Here is an 18,078-nt window from a genome sequence, read left to right on the forward strand (position 1 = left end):
GAGTTTATCTAGTGCATCCCTTAGTGGCCCTATCCCTATCCTGATTTTTTTTTAATTATTTATGTGTCTGTAGAATACTTGACTATTTCTTTTTATATTCCTTGATAATTTAATTTTGTGGCTCCTCTTTGGTTTCCTAATGGGTTTTTTTGCTTCTTTCCTAACCTCTTCGTATTCCCTTTTGTCATCCTCTCCTTTATTGTCTATGTACTTAGAGTATGCCTTTTTCTTTAGTTTCAATTTTATCCTTATCTCTTTATTCATCCATGATGTTTCATTATTGGCTAGTTTGTTCTTGTTTCTTAGAGGAATATATTTCTCCTGAACTCTATTGATCACTGTTTTAAATATTTCCTACTGCTGTTCTATCTCTTTGTCAATTTTCTTTTCCAGTTTACTTTCCTCAGTTTCATTCTCATCCCCTCAAAATTAACTTTTTTCCAATCTATTACTTTGGTCTTTGTCTTTCTCAATCATTATTTTAAACCTTATTATTATCTGCACGGTTACCTCTGCGTTGCACGGTGGAGCCAATATTGACTATGCATCGATGACTGAAGGTTTTTTTTTTATTAATTCATGGGATGTGGGTGTTGCTGGCATGGCCAGCATTTATTGCCCATCCCTAATTGCCCGAGGACGAAGGGACAGCGATATATTTCCAAGTTGGGATGGTGTGTGACTTGGAGGGGAACGTGCAGGTGGTGGTGTTCCCATGTGCCTGCTGGCCTTGTCCTTCTTGGTGGTGGAGGTCGTGGGTTTGGGAGGTGCTGTCGAAGAAGCCTTGGTGAGTTGCTGCAGTGCATCTTGTAGATGGTACATACTGCAGCCACTGTGCGCCGGTGGTGGAGGGAGTGAATGTTTAAGGTGGTGGATAGGGTGCCATTCAAGCGGGCTGCTTTGTCCTGGATAGTGTCGAGCTTCTTGAGTGTTGTTGGAGCTGCACTCATCCAGGCAAGTGGAGAGTATTCCATCACACTCCTGACTTGTAGATGGTGGAAAGGCTTTGGGGAGTCAGGAATTGAGTCACTCACTGCAGAATATCCAGCCTCTGACCTGCTTTTGTAGCCACAGTATTTATGTGGCTGGTTCAGTTAAGTTTCTGCTCAATGATGACTCCCAAGATGTTGATGGTGGGGGATTTGGCAATGTCGTTGAATGTCAAAGGGAGGTGGTTAGACTCTCTCTTGTTGGAGATGGTCATTGCCTGGCACTTGTCTGGCGCGAATGTTACTTGTCACTTATTAGCCCAAGCCTGGATGTTGTCCAGGTCTTGCTGCATGTCGGCACGGACTGCTTCATTATCTGAGTGGTTGCGAATGGAACTGAACACTGTGCAATCAATAGCCAACATCCCCACTTCTGACCTTATGATGGAGGGAAGGTCATTGATGAAGCAGTTGAAGATGGTTGGGCCTAGGACACTGCCCTGATGAACTCTTGCAGCGATGTCCCAGGGCTGAGATGATTGGCCTCCAACAACCACTACCATCTTCCTTTGTGCTAGGTATGACTCCAGCCACTGGAGAGTTTTCCCCCTGATTCCCATTAGCTTTAATTTTACTAGGGCTCCTTGATAACACACTTGGTTAAATGCTGTCTTGACGTCAAGGGCAGTCACTTTCACCTCACATTATTTACAAATGTCAATGCTGGATTCTAATTTGTAAAGTAGGAAAAGTTATCTCAGTGGCAAATGAGTGCACGAGATTTTCTTCTTCTCCCCATTCCCTTCCCACTGCCAAGGTAACTCAACTTCCATGACAGTAGTTTTACCCACCCATTTTAAATAGATTTCATTCGTGAATTTTTAGCCCTCTTTTTCTTTTTCAAATAATAAATGTACATGTGTACATAAGCACGGAGGAATCATGTCGATTGGGTCAGAATATCTTTTGAAAAACATCCTGTACGACGAGACCACTTCCTTCCGATGCTACTTTTGAGAAGAACGCGATTTTCTCACCTAAAAGTGCTGCTGCTTTTCGCGAACTGAACCCAGCACAGAATGCACTGCAGCAGCTCGCCAAGGCTTCTTCGACAGCACCTCCCAAACCCGCGACCTCTACCACCTAGAAGGACAAGGGCAGCAGGCGCATGGGAACAACACCACCTGCACGTTCCCCTCCAAGTCACACACCATCCCGACTTGGAAATATATCGCCGTTCCTTCATTGTCGCTGGGTCAAAATCCTGGAACTCCCTTCCTAACAGCACTGTGGTAGAACCTTCACCTGCAGTGGTTCAAGAAGGCGGCTCACCACCTACCTTCTCAAGGGCGATTGGGGATGGGCAATAAATGCAGGACTCGCCAGCACATCCCATGAACGAATAAAAAAAAGGGCTAGAGCATTATTTAAACTCTCTGCGGGACGGGTTCTGAATCGCGATATACAGTGGTGGTCCCAAGGGGATGAATGAGCGAGCGATCCGATGCTCTGGAAGCGGTGGAAAGACCACAATAACACTCAGCCGGCAATGAGGAAGCGCTTGCCTGAAGCCGCTCGGAATCACCGAGACAACCGCGACCAGTCGGCAACATTCAGCTGATTGACAGCGATGTCGACCAATCGCAAAAGCGCTGCCGCTGGCAACGGAATTGTCAAGGTGGGGGGGGGGGTGTATCGACCCAATGAGGAGTAAGTGGAGGCGGGATTTGGCGACAAGCTGCAAAAGGGTGAGAGCACATGGAGTTGCTGCAAGGGTGAGCCTGGCGCACAGCGGGCTGCGATGTGGGCACCGCTCTTTCAGGCGCTGTCCTTCTCGGAGGTATGCGCGGCCCTGGCCACTTTCGTCTTCTTCTTGCTGAGCCTGCTCCTGGTCCGGCACCTCCTGAAGCAGAGGAGACCCCAAGGCTTCCCGCCCGGACCGACCCCTCTGCCTCTGATCGGAAACGTCCTGTCGCTCGTCACTGAGCCGCACGTCTTCATGAAGAGACAGAGTGAAATTTATGGGCAGGTACTAAAAGTGTTTTGATAGTCGATTATAGCTGGAGCTGTATCGTTACAGTAAGTTAGTTTCCCTATAGTTGTGTTACATTTCTCATTTTTAACTTTTGACTTTAGATGTTGATACTGATTCTGAAGTGTTTTCATCTGCTGCAGGTCTCATCTGCTGTTGAGAATCAGTGTCATCGTAATCTAATCTAATTGTAAACTTTGAAAAAAACAGTAAGGACCTTTGTACTTTACTTATCCTGCTGGCAGAGTGATGATCAAGTGCACAACATCCTTCCATTACGTTAGTGTGAAAGGAAGAGGGAAAACCTCGCAAGTTACTTATAACAACCTGTATTTACATTGTGCCTTTAACTAATGAGACAAAAAATTACAATTGAGCCAAAGCAAGAGACGTTAAGAGGGGTGACTAAAGCTTAGTCAAAAAGCTAGGTTTTAAAGAAGGTCTTAAAGGAGGGGAAAGAGGTGGAGAGGCGGAGAGATTTAGGCAGGGTTTCCACAGTATAGGGCCTAGAGGATTGAAGGCACTGCTGCCAATTCTGGGGTGAAAGGAGTGGGGGACACACAAGAGGCCAGATTTGGAGGAACACAGCTCTCAGTGGGTTATGGGGATAATTTGAACATGAGAGTGAGCATTTTAAATTGGACAAATTGGGGGATCAGGAGCCAATGTAGGTCAGAGAGCGCAGGGGCGATGGGTGAGCGGAACTTGGATTTGGTTAGGATATTGCCAGCAGAGTTTTGGATGAGCTGAAGTTTATGGAGGATTGAAAATTGTCCAGGAACGCATTGTAATGGTCAAGGCTGGAGTTGACAAAAGGAGCTTGGGAACTTGCCAGTGAGGGGAGGGGAGCAGGAAATGTCTGCAGCTGAAAACATCAGACAGCATACACAAATATTTTTTTTTGCTGCCCCCACTGATAATTGTAAATCAAGCTATGTGGAAGGATCTCCCCTCAATCCATTTAAATGACTGAAATGACCATTTACATTTTCTTCCATGTTCTGCGTTGCCCAGCAACTCCAGTCACCTGTTACATATTGGCATTCCTAACATCTAGTATTACTTAGGCATTAATGATGGAAATTGCAATGTCACATTGTAATTTCTGCCTCACTTAAGTGCACCCTCCTATATTTTGGTGGGTGCTTTGGGTAGATGATAAAATGGATGAGAATGCAACAGTTTGGGTCTCTGTCTCATTTTTCATCCTTGCCAGCCCTAAAACTACCCCAAACATGGGCAGTAAAGTAAAGGACAATCCTGCCCACCCTAGTCTAATTCCAGTTTCCTGCTCATTCCTTTAATATTTCTCTTTTTCAAGCAATTATGTAATTAACTTTTGAAAGTACACATGGACTCTGTTTCATCAAAGGTTTGTGGCCTAAATTCCACATTCTAACTTCCCACTCACTGTGTAAAGACTTTTTTTCCAAACTCTCCTTTAATTTCTTTTTGTGATTATCTTAAATTTATGCTCTCTAATTACCATTTCGCTGACCGATGGAAACAAAATCACCATTTACTTTCACATAACTGGCATGTTTTGGGGTTTTTACGCTATTTTCTCAGGTTCAGTGACATCAACCGCTCCTGTAAGCGGTCTTTATGTCTCCTAAGATCCGGAGTGCATCTTTTCCTGCTCAATATAAAGGTAAACAATAGTATGACCCAAGCATCATAACAGAGAACCCTTACTCTATACAATGGCTGCTGAAATGTGTAATGTACTGCCATGTGATTCTCTTTTCGAATGTTGACTGGATATTCACCCTCATTCTCACGTTGAATCAATGTGTTTTTATTTATGTCAGATAGATGAATGAACAGTAAACAGTATAACATCGCGATATATATATTTCTCTACCTTCTTTGATACGTAAAATAATAAAGATACCACACAGTTTATCTCTAACATAAGGGGCAACTTTAAGTCTCCCAGATCAGTGGGAAAGGAGCGGGGAAGTAGTTAAAATGGAGCAGCTCCATTTCCCGTTGATTCCCCATTTTAATGCGGCTCGTTTTTGTAACAGATGAGGCTCCTCCCAGACTTGCCATTGATAAATGTAAATCTGGCTCCCATGATGTATGGTAACCCAAAGGCATTTTACCCGCTCCCGAGCAGGGCACCCACCGCAGCCTCCCCTCCAAGTGAAGCTTTTGGGAAGCCAGCAAGGCCATCTGAAGTAAGTTTAAAAAAAAAACTTTCCTTAATGGGGCCAGGAGGAGCAGGAGTACTGCATCAGGCCTGACAAGGAAAGTCCAGGCTTCTGCTGCCCCGGGTTCCCCCTCTTCCCAATCATGAGACCCTCAAAACAGCCCTTCTCTCCAGGACATACCTTGTTACTGACAGCCCTCTCTTGATGCTGGCGAGTGGCTGCCTGATCTTCATCCCCCTCCACTGCCCAGCTGCCGCTTTCCACCCAAAATGTGCGGGCTGTTGATCAGCGACATGAGGATTCAACAAAGGCTCCTGCACGAGATTGCCGTCCGCTCCCAGCAGGAGTTAAAATCGGCCCTATAGACTTAAACAGAAATTTATTTACTGCAGTATCAATCTGGTCTAACTCTCTTTCGAGACAGTACAAAACTTTAGAAACAACAATCTGGCTGCAAAACTCAAACACTGACAGTGGAGGCACCCCTGACCCTGAATATAATTCAGTTATGCGAGATCTCTGACCACCAAGATGCCCATCAAAGAGGACTCCAGGCAATCAATGACCTGTCCCCTTCTACAATATACCAGACTATTAATCATAGCTACTAACCCAGGCTGGAGGCTATTCTTTGATCTGTACCAAGGTGGCTTAGGACTAATATCCCAGTCTTGAATCAAGAGCAGTAGATGCCTACATCATTCATAATTAGATTAGATCAAACAGTCATTTATCAATATAGGACGCAGACAATAGTGACAATGGCAAAGATATTTTGATTGAACGTAATTGCCCTGGATTGATTAAACAGTTACATTTTAGAACATCATTGTGTAAGCTTTCGGATCTCACACCTCATGAGTGGTTGCCAGTCAAGATGGGGGTAATTTTGACTTTGGCTGATAGTGTAAAACGGGTGATATTGATTCAGCCACCTGTTATTCTATACATTTCTCCTAATTTTCATTTCCATTGCTTCTATATCCTTCCTACATAGAGGTTCCCAAAACTAGGCAGCATAGTCTAATTGCAGCCTAATTAAGGTCTTGTACAAATTCAACATTACCTCCTTGCTTTTGTATTCCATGCCTCTAGGTATAAAATCAAGCATCTGTTTGCCTTTTTGTGTGGCCTCATCTACTTGTGCTGCCACCTTTAAATCACCTGTATGTCTTCACATCAACATCCCCTAGCTCATCTATTCCAATTAAACCATTTAAGGTGTATTTCCTTTCCCTATTATTACTTCCAAAATATATTACTTCATATTTTTCTACACTGAATGGCATCTGCCACCCGAATGTATATCTTGCTAGCCTATCTATGTCCTCCTGCAGTCTTTTGCAATCCTTGTCACAATTTGCCATTGTGGGTAGATGTAGAGAAGATGTTTCCACTTGTGGGGGAAACCAAAACTAAGGGCCATAAATATAAGATAGTCACTAATAAATGCAATCGGGAATTCAGGATAAACTTTATGCAGAGAGCGGTTAGAATGTGGAACTCATTACTACAAGGAGTAGTTGAGGTGACTAGCATAGATGCATTTAAGGGGAAGCTAGATAAACACATGAGGGAGAAAGAAATAGAAGGATATGTTGATAGGGTTAGATGAAGTAGAGTGGGAGGAGGCTCATGTGGAGCATAAACACCGGCATGGACCAGTTGGGCAGAATGGCCTGTTTCTGTGCTGTACATTCTATGTAACTCCAATTTGGTGTCATGAGGAAATGTTGATATTGTTCTTTCAATTCCTAAGACCAGATCATTTCTGTATATAATAAAGTAACAGTGGCCCAAACAGATTCCTGTGGAATACCACTCACCCTCTCGTCACATTTTCCTGCATGGGAAATTCCCTTAACTCCTACATTTTGAATTCTGCCCTCCAACCTCCTATCAATGTGGTTACATTACCCTTAACTCCATGTACCATTATCTTTGCCATTCGTGGTATCTCAAATGCTTTTTGAAAATCCATATAAACCATATCCACTGCATTTCTCTAATCTATCCTTTCTATTACTTCTGCAAAGAGTTCTATAAGGTTGGTCAAGAAAGACCTGTCTCAGAAATATGTGCTGATTATCCCTGATTAACTCACACTTCCTCCTGTTATAATTCTACCCTTTTTTTAGTCTCTAGTAGTTTACCAACGACTGAAGTAAAACTAAGTGGCCTATAACTTCTGGCTTATCCTTGTCTCCTTTTTTAAAGAGGACAGACACATTCGGCACAATTTTCCTTTCCATGGAATTTGGGGAAATTATGGTACTAAATAAGTTATTCATACTGTCTGCCTTAAGTATGAATAACTTATTTAGTATCGTTTCTCTTTGAATAACAATTGCCTCTAACAGTTCTACACCCAGCTCTGATAGTTCTACAATCCCAATATCTAACTCCTCCTTGAAAACTGAAGCAAAGAGAGTGAATTTCCGTGGGGATTCTCCATCCACGCCATTTTTCTTCGGTTTCTGCGGCTCTTCCACTGAGTTACCAGACAAGCGGGAAAACCCCCACAGAAATTCACCCCCAAACTACTTATTTCTGCCATTCCTTCACTGACCACCATAGTGTGCCTGCTTCATCTTTTAGTGTCATTACCCCAACCTTGACTGTCCTTTTACTGCTAATGTGCCTATAGATACCTTTTTATTGCCCTTACATTTTTTGCTAATTTTCTCATACACCAAGGAGTAGTTGAGGTGACTAGCATAGATGCATTTAAGGGGAAGCTAGATAAACACATGAGGGAGAAAGAAATAGAAGGATATGTTGATAGGGTTAGATGAAGTAGAGTGGGAGGAGGCTCATGTGGAGCATAAACACCGGCATGGACCAGTTGGGCAGAATGGCCTGTTTCTGTGCTGTGCATTCTATGTAACTCCAATTTGGTGTCATGAGGAAATGTTGATATTGTTCTTTACTACAAGGAGTAGTTGAGGTGACTAGCATAGATGCATTTAAGGGGAAGCTAGATAAACACATGAGGGAGAAAGAAATAGAAGGATATGTTGATAGGGTTAATCTTTCTAATCTCCCTTTCTGCAGCTTTCCTACATATAGCCTGGCTTTAATTGTTATCTGCACTACATGCATTTTTTAAAATTTCAAATTTGATCTAATCTCCTTAATCATCCATGGAACTCCATGTACAGCTTGGGATTCAGGATGTTATAATTTTATGATGAGAGCAATAATCAGTAGTTATGGTTATTGGGTGGTGTTGCCTTATCGTGGATAAATCCTAAAGAGGTCACCAAGATCCGTTGGTATCGGCAGATGCTCTGAGGTTGAAAGAAACCTTTCTCGGCATTCAAATGTGCTACACAGGACCTGGAAGAGCTGGATGCCCAAAATGGCTAAGTGTTCATTCCCCAGCTTTCACATCCTTCACCTTGATGAGTACAAAATATGCCAAATTTTAAAAAAGCAAATAAAAAGTGCAGAAAAAAGTGAGGTGTCATATCTTCATAGCTTGTAAATAGCTTATCTCATTGGTACCATGTTATGTACAGAGTAATAAACATCCCACTGCCAAGCAAAATTATGAAACATATATGTGATCAGCTTGTAGAGTAATCCTAGTACCACAACTAACTTAATTGTATAGTATATAAGCAGGAGTTGATTGTCTATCTGTCATGACATCCATTGCGACAAAAAATAATCCATATATTTTAAAATGACGCACGCTGCTATCCCATGTATTTTTGTTTTGTGATGGAATGCTTAACCAGTATCTTAATTTCATTTATAAATGGCACTGGCTTGTTTTACAGATTTTCAGCCTTGATCTTGGTGGTATATCAACTGTTATCGTCAATGGGTATGATGCAGTCAAAGAATGCCTTGTTCGCCAGAGTGATATTTTTGCAGATAGGCCATCTCTGCCTCTCTTCGTAAAGCTGACAAACATGGGAGGTAACCAGATTTGAAAAATACCATTCGCCATAAACTTATAGTTGGGTATATCTTTTGTAGCCTTTCTTTCTCTTGTGGCTTTTAAATCGCGCAGTAAAGAGGGTCTGCACATTGGAAACACAATAAAAACAAAACATTTGGGAATGCACATGAATAGTTATTTTAAAACAGTTAGACAATGCTTTTGTCATTTGCAGGGTACCTAAAAGCAAAGTCCAGCAGTGGGTTGATTGCTGAGCAAAAGAAATATTTTGAATGCACAGCCCCCGCAGTGGCAAGTCCATTTACTTTTTTTAAATGTTGTGACCAATCAACATATTTAAGAAGAATTCGATGTCAGGATCACAAGTGTGGCTGAAACCACAAACAGTATATGTTCTTTCACTTCCCTATGTGCTTCCCTGCAGTGATATGGGTGTGATTGGGAACTCAGCAGTATAGAAATTGCAGGCAAAATTGTATCTTATCACACTAGGACACACAGATCATCAGCACTTCAACATATTTTGAGCCCACAGAGATTCCTATGCTGTATAATGGATGAGTGTGTTGCTCAAATATCATTTTTTCAGTCTGCCCTTTGCTCAATTGTTACTATATAGACCTTTCAGGAACTTTTCCTTTGTCAAGAATAGCTGTGTAAGCAAACCTATATTACATACAGGTTAAGAGGAAATTCTTTGAGTTTAGTTCCCTCCAGTGGTGTGTCCACAGAATTGCCATGCATTGCACCATTTGTACTGAGTTGAGTTTGGGTGGCTGTTTCTGTGAAATGTGATTGTATTGATTAAAACTTGTTTTTAAAAAATATCTATATTGAACGTCCATTACTGTCCTATGCGATTATGGGGTTGTGTAATGGGGTTTCTACTGTAAGAACAAAACTGCCAGCTCAGCTTGTGGCCTTATAACCCCATTATGTAAATAGAATTGCTGCTTCTTCCATTATCTTGACTAGGAGAGTAGCAAAACTTTAAAAACCTATATCATTTCTAATCACTAAACAATTTAGAAGACTATATTCATGTCATTTTAACAACGTAAAGGGGCACCATCCTGTGGAAGATATGGAATTGAGCAAGCAATGATTTAGGATCACTTAACAATGAGCTATCCAGTATGTTGGTAAGCAGTTTGCAACAGTCCATCTTGCTGTCTGCTGTGTTGAGTAGTGTTAATGAGTTTTGTTCATGTTCAGGATTTATGGCAAGCCAATATGTAAAATAACTTCAGCAATCACAATACCTCTTTAGACCAAGAATATAAACTTTTATTGACATTGATTCGAATGAAATTTAAGGTCTCCAGAGAGTGTTCTAACAAGAACTTTGTGATGCAAGAAGCTTTTGTATTATAATCCTCCATTTCAAACTCTCAGTTGATGGTAGCACAGCTTAGGTAGCGGGAGCATTTGCAGCAGTATCAAAAGATACAGTCTAATAGGAAACCTCACCAACTTAATTTAGAAAGTTTTGAGTATATAATGAAGTTAAGCTTTAGGTAGCATTATAAACCACTCAAATATTAGTGTTGTGTCTATTCCTTTCTTCAAGCCCTCAAGTGTTGCAACTTAAATCCACCCCAACTCATCATCTCGCTATGTAATAAGGAACAGTAATAAATGGAATAAAGTACTCTCTACCACACAGGGAGTACTGACACTGAAAGTGATTGTGCGCACCAATGGTTTTATACTAATCTGCCTCTTAATAGCATATTAAAATAGACAACAAGTTTAAAGGTGGGAAAATTGCTTGGCATTTTTTTTTAAAAAGCACAAATACATTTATTGGCTTGATATGGTGGTGAAGCTAAATGGTTTTTTTACATAGCAATTCTGCACTATATCTAATCTACCTGAACAATTTACGAATAACCATTAACAGAAGACTAAGCCTTTTGCTTGTCGCGATCAGTCAATTAGATTGCAGCTGTGTTGCTCTAACAAACCATTAGGGATGTAACAAAGCTTAAGTATTAATGAAAGTTAGCGTTAATGTTCCTTGCACTAATGATCTTTTGATCATCATGCTTAATAGAAATTGTGGCTAAGTAGCAGAATCAATCGGTGAGATAGAATGGGTTTTCCATCCCCCCACTCCCTACCCATGGGTTGAACATAATTTTGAAACTTGTCAAGGTAACAAAGTTGGCAAATCTGAGCACCAAAAGTTACTTGCCATTGCTGACCAAGTCTGAGGATGATGGCTATTTTTAAACTTCTCTAATGTTTCAGAATTTTTTTTCTTTCTGAATTGTCGTAAGTGCCACATTAAATTTCCTGTTAAACTGTGGCCTTTTTGAAGATTAAAACATAAGTCCAGTGCTCCAGCTGGGATTGCAGAATTTACCTATAGCTGTTTTTCTCCTGTTTTTGGATAGAATTTTCATTGCAATGTAAAATAAGTTAATTTTTTATTCCAGATTATATTTTGAAGCTTATAACTTTGAAAATGAAGTCTTTGATGCAAAAGTTATTATGCTACTGAAAAGTAGAACCTAGATATTCCTGCCTGATTTTTGGGCCATATTTCAGCAAGAGGGGGTGGAAATGGGGCAGGGATCTTTTTACTCCCACTTTACTGCCCACGTAGTTCTCTGCTACCATTTCTAGCAGATGGTAGAATCGCTCATCTTAAAATGTGCGGGTGTACTTATATGAGATGGTGTAGACATGGGGACATAATACATCATTACTGCCTCATTTACACTTAGCGGAAAATCACGCCCACATAGAAAGGACATCCAGCGTTGCTAGGTGCTGGGGGAAAGGCAGAAGTCAGTCAGTTGGCCGGTAGCTGCTGCAAGCTCTTCCTCCCCCTCTCCTTGTTTATAACTAGACTTCTTTCCACCACTGCCTCCTAGCTCTCAGATCTTGTCACCAATGGCCAAATTTGGCTTGTCCTCATCAAGAACTAGTATGGTTCACTTTCCTCGGCTTCACGATCATTCTGAGGAGCACAGATCACTACAGGCTCCTTTTCTGCACATCTAACTGGTTCCTCAAACCCCTCTATCCCTTCCCCTCCACCCTCACTCCAAATATCCAATGTGAGGAGCTCACGGATTTGTTTGTTTCCAAGATTGAGACCAACGCTGCAGCTGTCTCTGCTACCTCTCCCACTTAATCCTGAGCCCAGCCGCCAACCTCCCCCCAGTCTCTACCCAAGAACCCTGACTTTTCGCAGTTTCTCATCCATCTCTGTTTGCCCTGTCCAAACTCATCTCGTACTTGCTAGCCACCTCCTGTTTCCTCAATCCCATTCACATTTAATTCATGATCAGTCAGCTCTCCTTCCTGGCCCCCATGCTAATTAACATTGTCAATGATTCCCCTTCCTCAAGCACCATCCCTCTTTTCTTCAAAACTGTCATCGCAACCCCCTCCTCAAGAGCTGCACCCATCCATCCTCTGCAACTGCCACTCCACCTCCAACTTCTCTTTCCTCTTTAAGATCCTCAAATGTGTTGTCACCTCCCAGTTCCATGCTAACCTCTCTTTTCTGTTCAAATCCCTCCAGTTCAGTCATCACCCTTCTCACAGCACCAAAACACATCCTTTGTAACTGTGACCATGGTGCATTGTCCGTCCTTATCCCATTCAGTCTTTCCACTATCCTCCACTAAAACCTTTCTTCTGTCATACAGTTCCATGGAACTGCTCTTACATGGTATCCAAGTGCAGTCACTGCATTTTCAGCAATGCTTTCTCTTCCCGCCCCCACCGGAATCCCCCAAAGATCTATCCTTGGTCCCCTCCTCTTCCTTACTCACTAACTGCCCCTTGGCAACTCCATCTGCAAGCACGCGGTCAGCTTTCACACGTACGCTGACGATATCCAGTTCTAACTCTCCACCATTTCTATCGACCCTTTGATGGCTTCCATTCTGCATGTCTGACATCAAGTCCTAGATAAGTCATAACTTCCTCCAGCTCGGGAAAATTGAGGCCATTGTACAGCCCCTGCCACAAATTCAGAGCCAATTAGCAATTTTTTAAAGCTTTACAGGATCCTTATTTATAACTGATTTTGGGAGGCAAAAAATTGTTACCTTGTTACTGCCAACTGCCTTCCTCCTGTCCCTTTTAGACAGGGCACAAAATAGGTTTCCCACTGAGGATTTCCCTCTACCTTAGCTTCATGGAAGAAGAAGAGGAGGAAGGGAGGGAGGCCAGGCTGGTGAGGCTGCACCAGAGATGGATGCCATCTATCAACCTGCATGTAATTCCACAACTGAGGATGCAGGCTCCTATCTGTATTTGTCCAGGAAGCAGCAACAGGCTGAAGAGGATGCAGAGGACAATCTTTGCTTGATTGCAAGTCACATTCTTGCCACATTAATAAAGAAGACCTCTTGACTGACTACTGCATGAACAAGCCTGTGTACATTAACTTTCCCTTCTCACCACTAACATGCCATCATGTATAGGATCTTCCCTGTGCCAATCAACACACAGTTCCCATTCATGCCACCTCATCAAAGTCACTTACAAGAAGATCTAAATGTAACCATAATTTCAATCAAAACCTATAGTGTATAGGAACAGGAGTAGGCCATTCAGCCCCTTGAGCCTGTTCCGCCATTCAGTGAGATCATGGCTGATCTGTATCCTAACTCCATCCACCCGCCTAATTTAAAATTATTAATTGAGCTAGCATCTACTGCTTTTTGCGGAAGAGAATTCTAAAGTTCTACCACCGTTTGTGTGAAGAAGTGTTTCTTAACTTCTCGCCTGAATGGCCTGGCTCTAATTTTACGCTTATGTCCTCTTGTTCCTAAAAGTCTCAATCAAATCACCTCTTAACCTTCTATATTCCAGGGAATATCAGCCTAGCTTATGTAATTTCTCTTCATATCAACCCTTGGAGCCCTGATAACATTCTGGTGAATCTGTGCTGCATTCCCTCCAGGGCCACAATATCCTTTCTAAGGTGCGGTGTCCAGAATTGTACACAGTACTTCAGATGTGGTCTAACCAGGGCTTTATCTAGGTGTAACAAAACCTCCTCCCCTTTATATACGAGCCCTTTAGTTATAAATGCTAACATTCCATTCACCTTTTCGATTATTTTTTGTACCTGACTACTACATTTTAGTGATCTGTGTACATATACCCCGAAATCTCTTCAGATCTCCAGTGTTCCTATCTTTTCACCATTTAAAATATTCTCAGATCTATCCTTTTTTGGGCCAAAATGGATGACCTCACACTTAGCTGTGTTGAAATCCATCTGCCACGGTTTTGTCCACTCACTTAATCTATCAATATCTCTTTGTAATTTTATGCTCCCATCTACACTTCTTACTATGCCACCTATCTTTTTGTCATCGACAAACTTGGATATATGGCTCTCTAATGTGTTATCCAAGTCATTAATAAATATAGTGAGTAGTTGAGGCCCCAGTACAGATCCTTGTGGGACACCACTAGTCACCTCCTTCCAATTTGAGTACATACCCATTATCCCTACTCTCTGCCTTCCACTGCCTAACCAATCTCCTAACTAGGTCAATAATTTGTCTTCAATTCCATGAGCTTTAATTTTAGCTAACAGTCTCTTATGTGGAACCTTATCAAATGTCTTCTGGAAGTCCATATAAACTACATCCATAGACATTCCCCTGTCTACTACTTTAGCTACTTCCTTAAAAAATTCAGTTTGATTCATCAGACATGACCTACTCTTTACAAATCCATGTTGGCTCTCTCTAATCAGCTCAAATTTCTCTAAGTGCTCAGTCATTCTGTCCTTAATTATAGATTCCAATAACTTCCCCACAACAGATGTTAGACCAACAGGTCTATAATTTCCTGGTTTCTCTCTCTCACCTTTTTTAAATAATGGAATTAGATTTGTAATTTTCCAATCTAAAGGGACAATTCCTGAATCGAGAGAGCTTTGGAAGATTATGGCTAAAGCATCTGCAATTTCCTCACCCACTTCCTTTAAAACCCTGGGGTGAAAACCATCAGGTGCTGGGGATTTGTCAGTCTTTAGTGCCATTATTTTTTCTAATATTGTTTTCTTGCTTGCGCTAACTTTAGTGAGTTCCAGTCCTTGATTCATTATTAGTTTCCCTGGAATGTCAGGTATATTATCCTCTTTCTCTACTGTGAAGACTGACACAAAGTAATTGTTCAACAAGTCTGTCATTTCCTCATTTACATTTGCAATATTACACGCATCTGTTTTTAAAGGGCCCACATTATTCTTGGCTACCCTTTTTCTTCCAATATAATTGTAAAAACGTTTTGTGTTAATCTTGAGATCGCTCGCAAGTTTCTTTTTGTAATGCCTTTTTGCAGCTCTGTCTTTTTTGTCTTCCTTTGATGTTGTTTATCTCTCTTCCAGATCCCTGGATCTACACTATACTCTGCACTTTTATATGCTCTTTCCTTTAGTTTTATGTTATCTCTCACCTCTTTTGTCGATGATGGTAGTTTTATTTGGTAAGTACAGATCTTGCCTCTTATTAAGTTAAATTCCTTTTTGAACACCTTCCTAGGAACAGGAGTAGGTCATCCGACCCCTTGATCCTGTTTCGTCATTCAATGAGATCATGGCTGATCTGTATCCTAACTCCATCCATGGCTAACAAAAATCTACTGTTCTCAGATTTAAAATTATTAATTGAGCTGGCATCTACTGCTTTTTGCGTGACAGAGTTCCACACTTCTACCACCCTTTGCGTGAAGAAGTGTTTCCTAACCTCTCCTAAATGTCCTGGCTCTGATTTTAAGATTAATTCCCCCACCAGCAGAAAATTTCTCTCTATCTACCCTACCAATTCCTTTCAAAATCCTAAAAAACTCATTCAAATCACCCCTTAGTCTTCTATACCCGATAATAGTTTTGACCAGTTTGCTGTCGTCAGTCTCTGTCTCGTCTTGTTAAAGTTAGCCTTACCAAAATCTAGAATCTTAGTAACTGTTAAGTTTCTCCTCTTTAAACCTAACATTGAATTCGATCATGTTATGATCGCTGTTAGATAAACGTTCCCTTACTGTTAGATTATTAACTAAGTCTGGCTCATTACTCATTACTAAATCTAGTATGGCCTGCCCTCTTGTTGGTTCCAGAACATATTGCTCCAGAAAACTATCTTGAACTCAAGAAATTCATTACCTTTCTGACTTGAGCTATTCTGCTCTTCCCAATCTATATTAAAGTCTCCGATTAAAACAACTCTGCTTTTGCTACAAGCCTCTCTAATCGCTGAATACATCCTGCCACTTCATTGCTGCTATCAGGAGGCCTGTAGACAACTCCCATTATGGTTTTAAGTCCTCTCTTATCCTTCAGTTCTAACCATAGTTCCACTGATTGCTTTCCCGTATCTATAAGCAACAACAACTTGCATTTATATAGCGCCTTTAAAGTAGTAAAATGTCCCAAGGTGCTTCACAGGAGCATTATCAAACAAAATTTGACACCGAGCCACAAAAGGAGATAGTAGGACAAGTGACCAAAAGCTTGGTCAAAGATATAAGTTTTAAGGAGCATCTTAAAGGAGGAGAGAGAAGTAGAGAGGCAGAGAGGTTCAGGGAGGGAATTGGAAACAAGGATGAGAATTTTAAAATCGAGGTGTTCCTGGACCAGGAGCCAATGTAGGTCAGCGAGCACAGGGATGATGGGTGAACAGGACTTGGTGCGAGTTAGGATACAGGCAGCAGAGTTTTGGATGAGCTTAAGTTTATGGAGGGTGGAAGATGGGAGGTCGGCCAGGAGAGCATTGGAATCGTTAAGTCCAGATGTAACAAGGGCATGGATGAGGGTTTCAGCAGCAGATGAACTGAGGCAGGCGTGAAGAGGGGCGATGTTACAGAGGTGGAGTGGGTGGTCTTGGTGATGAAGCGGATATGTGGTCGGAAGCTCATCTCAGGTTCAAATAAGATGCCAAGATTGCGAACAGTCTGGCTCAGCCTCAGACAGTGGCCAAGGAGAGGGATGGAGTCGGTGGCTAGGGAACGGAGTTTGTGGCAGGGACCGAAGACATTTAGTTGGAGGAAATTTTTGCTCATCCAGTACTGGATGTCGGACAAGCAGTGTGACAAATCAGAGACTGTGCAGGGGTTGAGGGAGGTGGTGGCATGGTAGAGCTGGGTGTCGTCAGTGTATATGTGGAACCCGACGTGTTTTCAGATGATGTTGCCGAGGGGCAGCATACAGATGAGAAATAGGAGGGGGCCAAGGATAGATCCTTGGGGGATTTCAGAAGTAACGATGCTGCACCTGAACCGGGCTGGGACCAAGGTCCTAGTGGAAAGGATAAATGGGGTGATAAAAAGGATTTTAAACTAATAAAATGGGGGGAGGTCTCAGTCAGAAACAATAGTAAAAATGATAGTTTAAAGAGTTAAAAAAGGGATAAGAGCAGAGTTCAGGACAGAAACAGTGATCCAGATACTCCAGGTGAAGGGATTACTAAAATAACTTAAGTAGTTACAGCATGGGAAACATAGGAACATAGGAACAGGAGTAGGCCATTCAGCCCCTCGTGCCTGCTCTGCCATTTGGTAAGATCATGGCTGATCTGTGATCTAGCTCCATATACCTCCCTTTGGCCCATATCCCTTAATACCTTTGGTTGCCAAAAAGCTATCTATCTCAGATTTAAATTTAGCAATTGAGCTAGCATCAATTGCCGTTTGCAGAAGATAGTTCCAAACTTCTACCACCCTTTGTGTGTAGAAATATTTTCTAATCTCACTCCTGAAAGGTCTAGCTCTAATTTTTAGACTGTGCCCCCTACTCCTAAAATCCCCAACCAGCGGAAATAGTTTCTCTCTATAAACTTCGATCAGATCACCCCTTAACCTTCGAAACTCGAGAGAATACAACCCCAATTTGTGTAATCTCTCCTCGTAACTTAACCATTGAAGTCCGGGTATCATTCTAGTAAACCTACGCTGCACTCCCTCCAAGGCCAATATGTCCTTCCGAAGGTGCGGTGCCCAGAACTGCTCACAGTGCTCCAGGTGTGGTCTAACCAGGGTTTTGTATAGCTGCAGCATAACTTCTGCCCCCTT

The 18,078-nt window shown here is 41.9% G+C and overlaps 1 protein-coding gene across 2 annotated transcripts in view; it reads left to right on the top strand.

Moving 5' to 3' along the window:
• Positions 1-2,678: 2,678 nt before the first annotated feature.
• cyp2r1 (cytochrome P450, family 2, subfamily R, polypeptide 1) overlaps positions 2,679-18,078 on the top strand; it is a 31,889-nt gene continuing 16,489 nt past the window's right edge. For both annotated transcript variants that reach the window (XM_067993903.1, XM_067993904.1), the window contains exons 1-2: positions 2,679-2,958; positions 8,903-9,044. In XM_067993903.1, the coding sequence (XP_067850004.1) occupies positions 2,731-2,958; positions 8,903-9,044 (370 nt within the window). In that variant the 5' untranslated portion in view covers positions 2,679-2,730. The remainder of the gene's footprint in view (positions 2,959-8,902; positions 9,045-18,078) is intronic.

This window comes from Heptranchias perlo, chromosome 12, assembly GCF_035084215.1.
Source record: "Heptranchias perlo isolate sHepPer1 chromosome 12, sHepPer1.hap1, whole genome shotgun sequence".
In the NCBI taxonomy this organism is placed as follows: Eukaryota; Metazoa; Chordata; class Chondrichthyes; order Hexanchiformes; family Hexanchidae; genus Heptranchias; species Heptranchias perlo.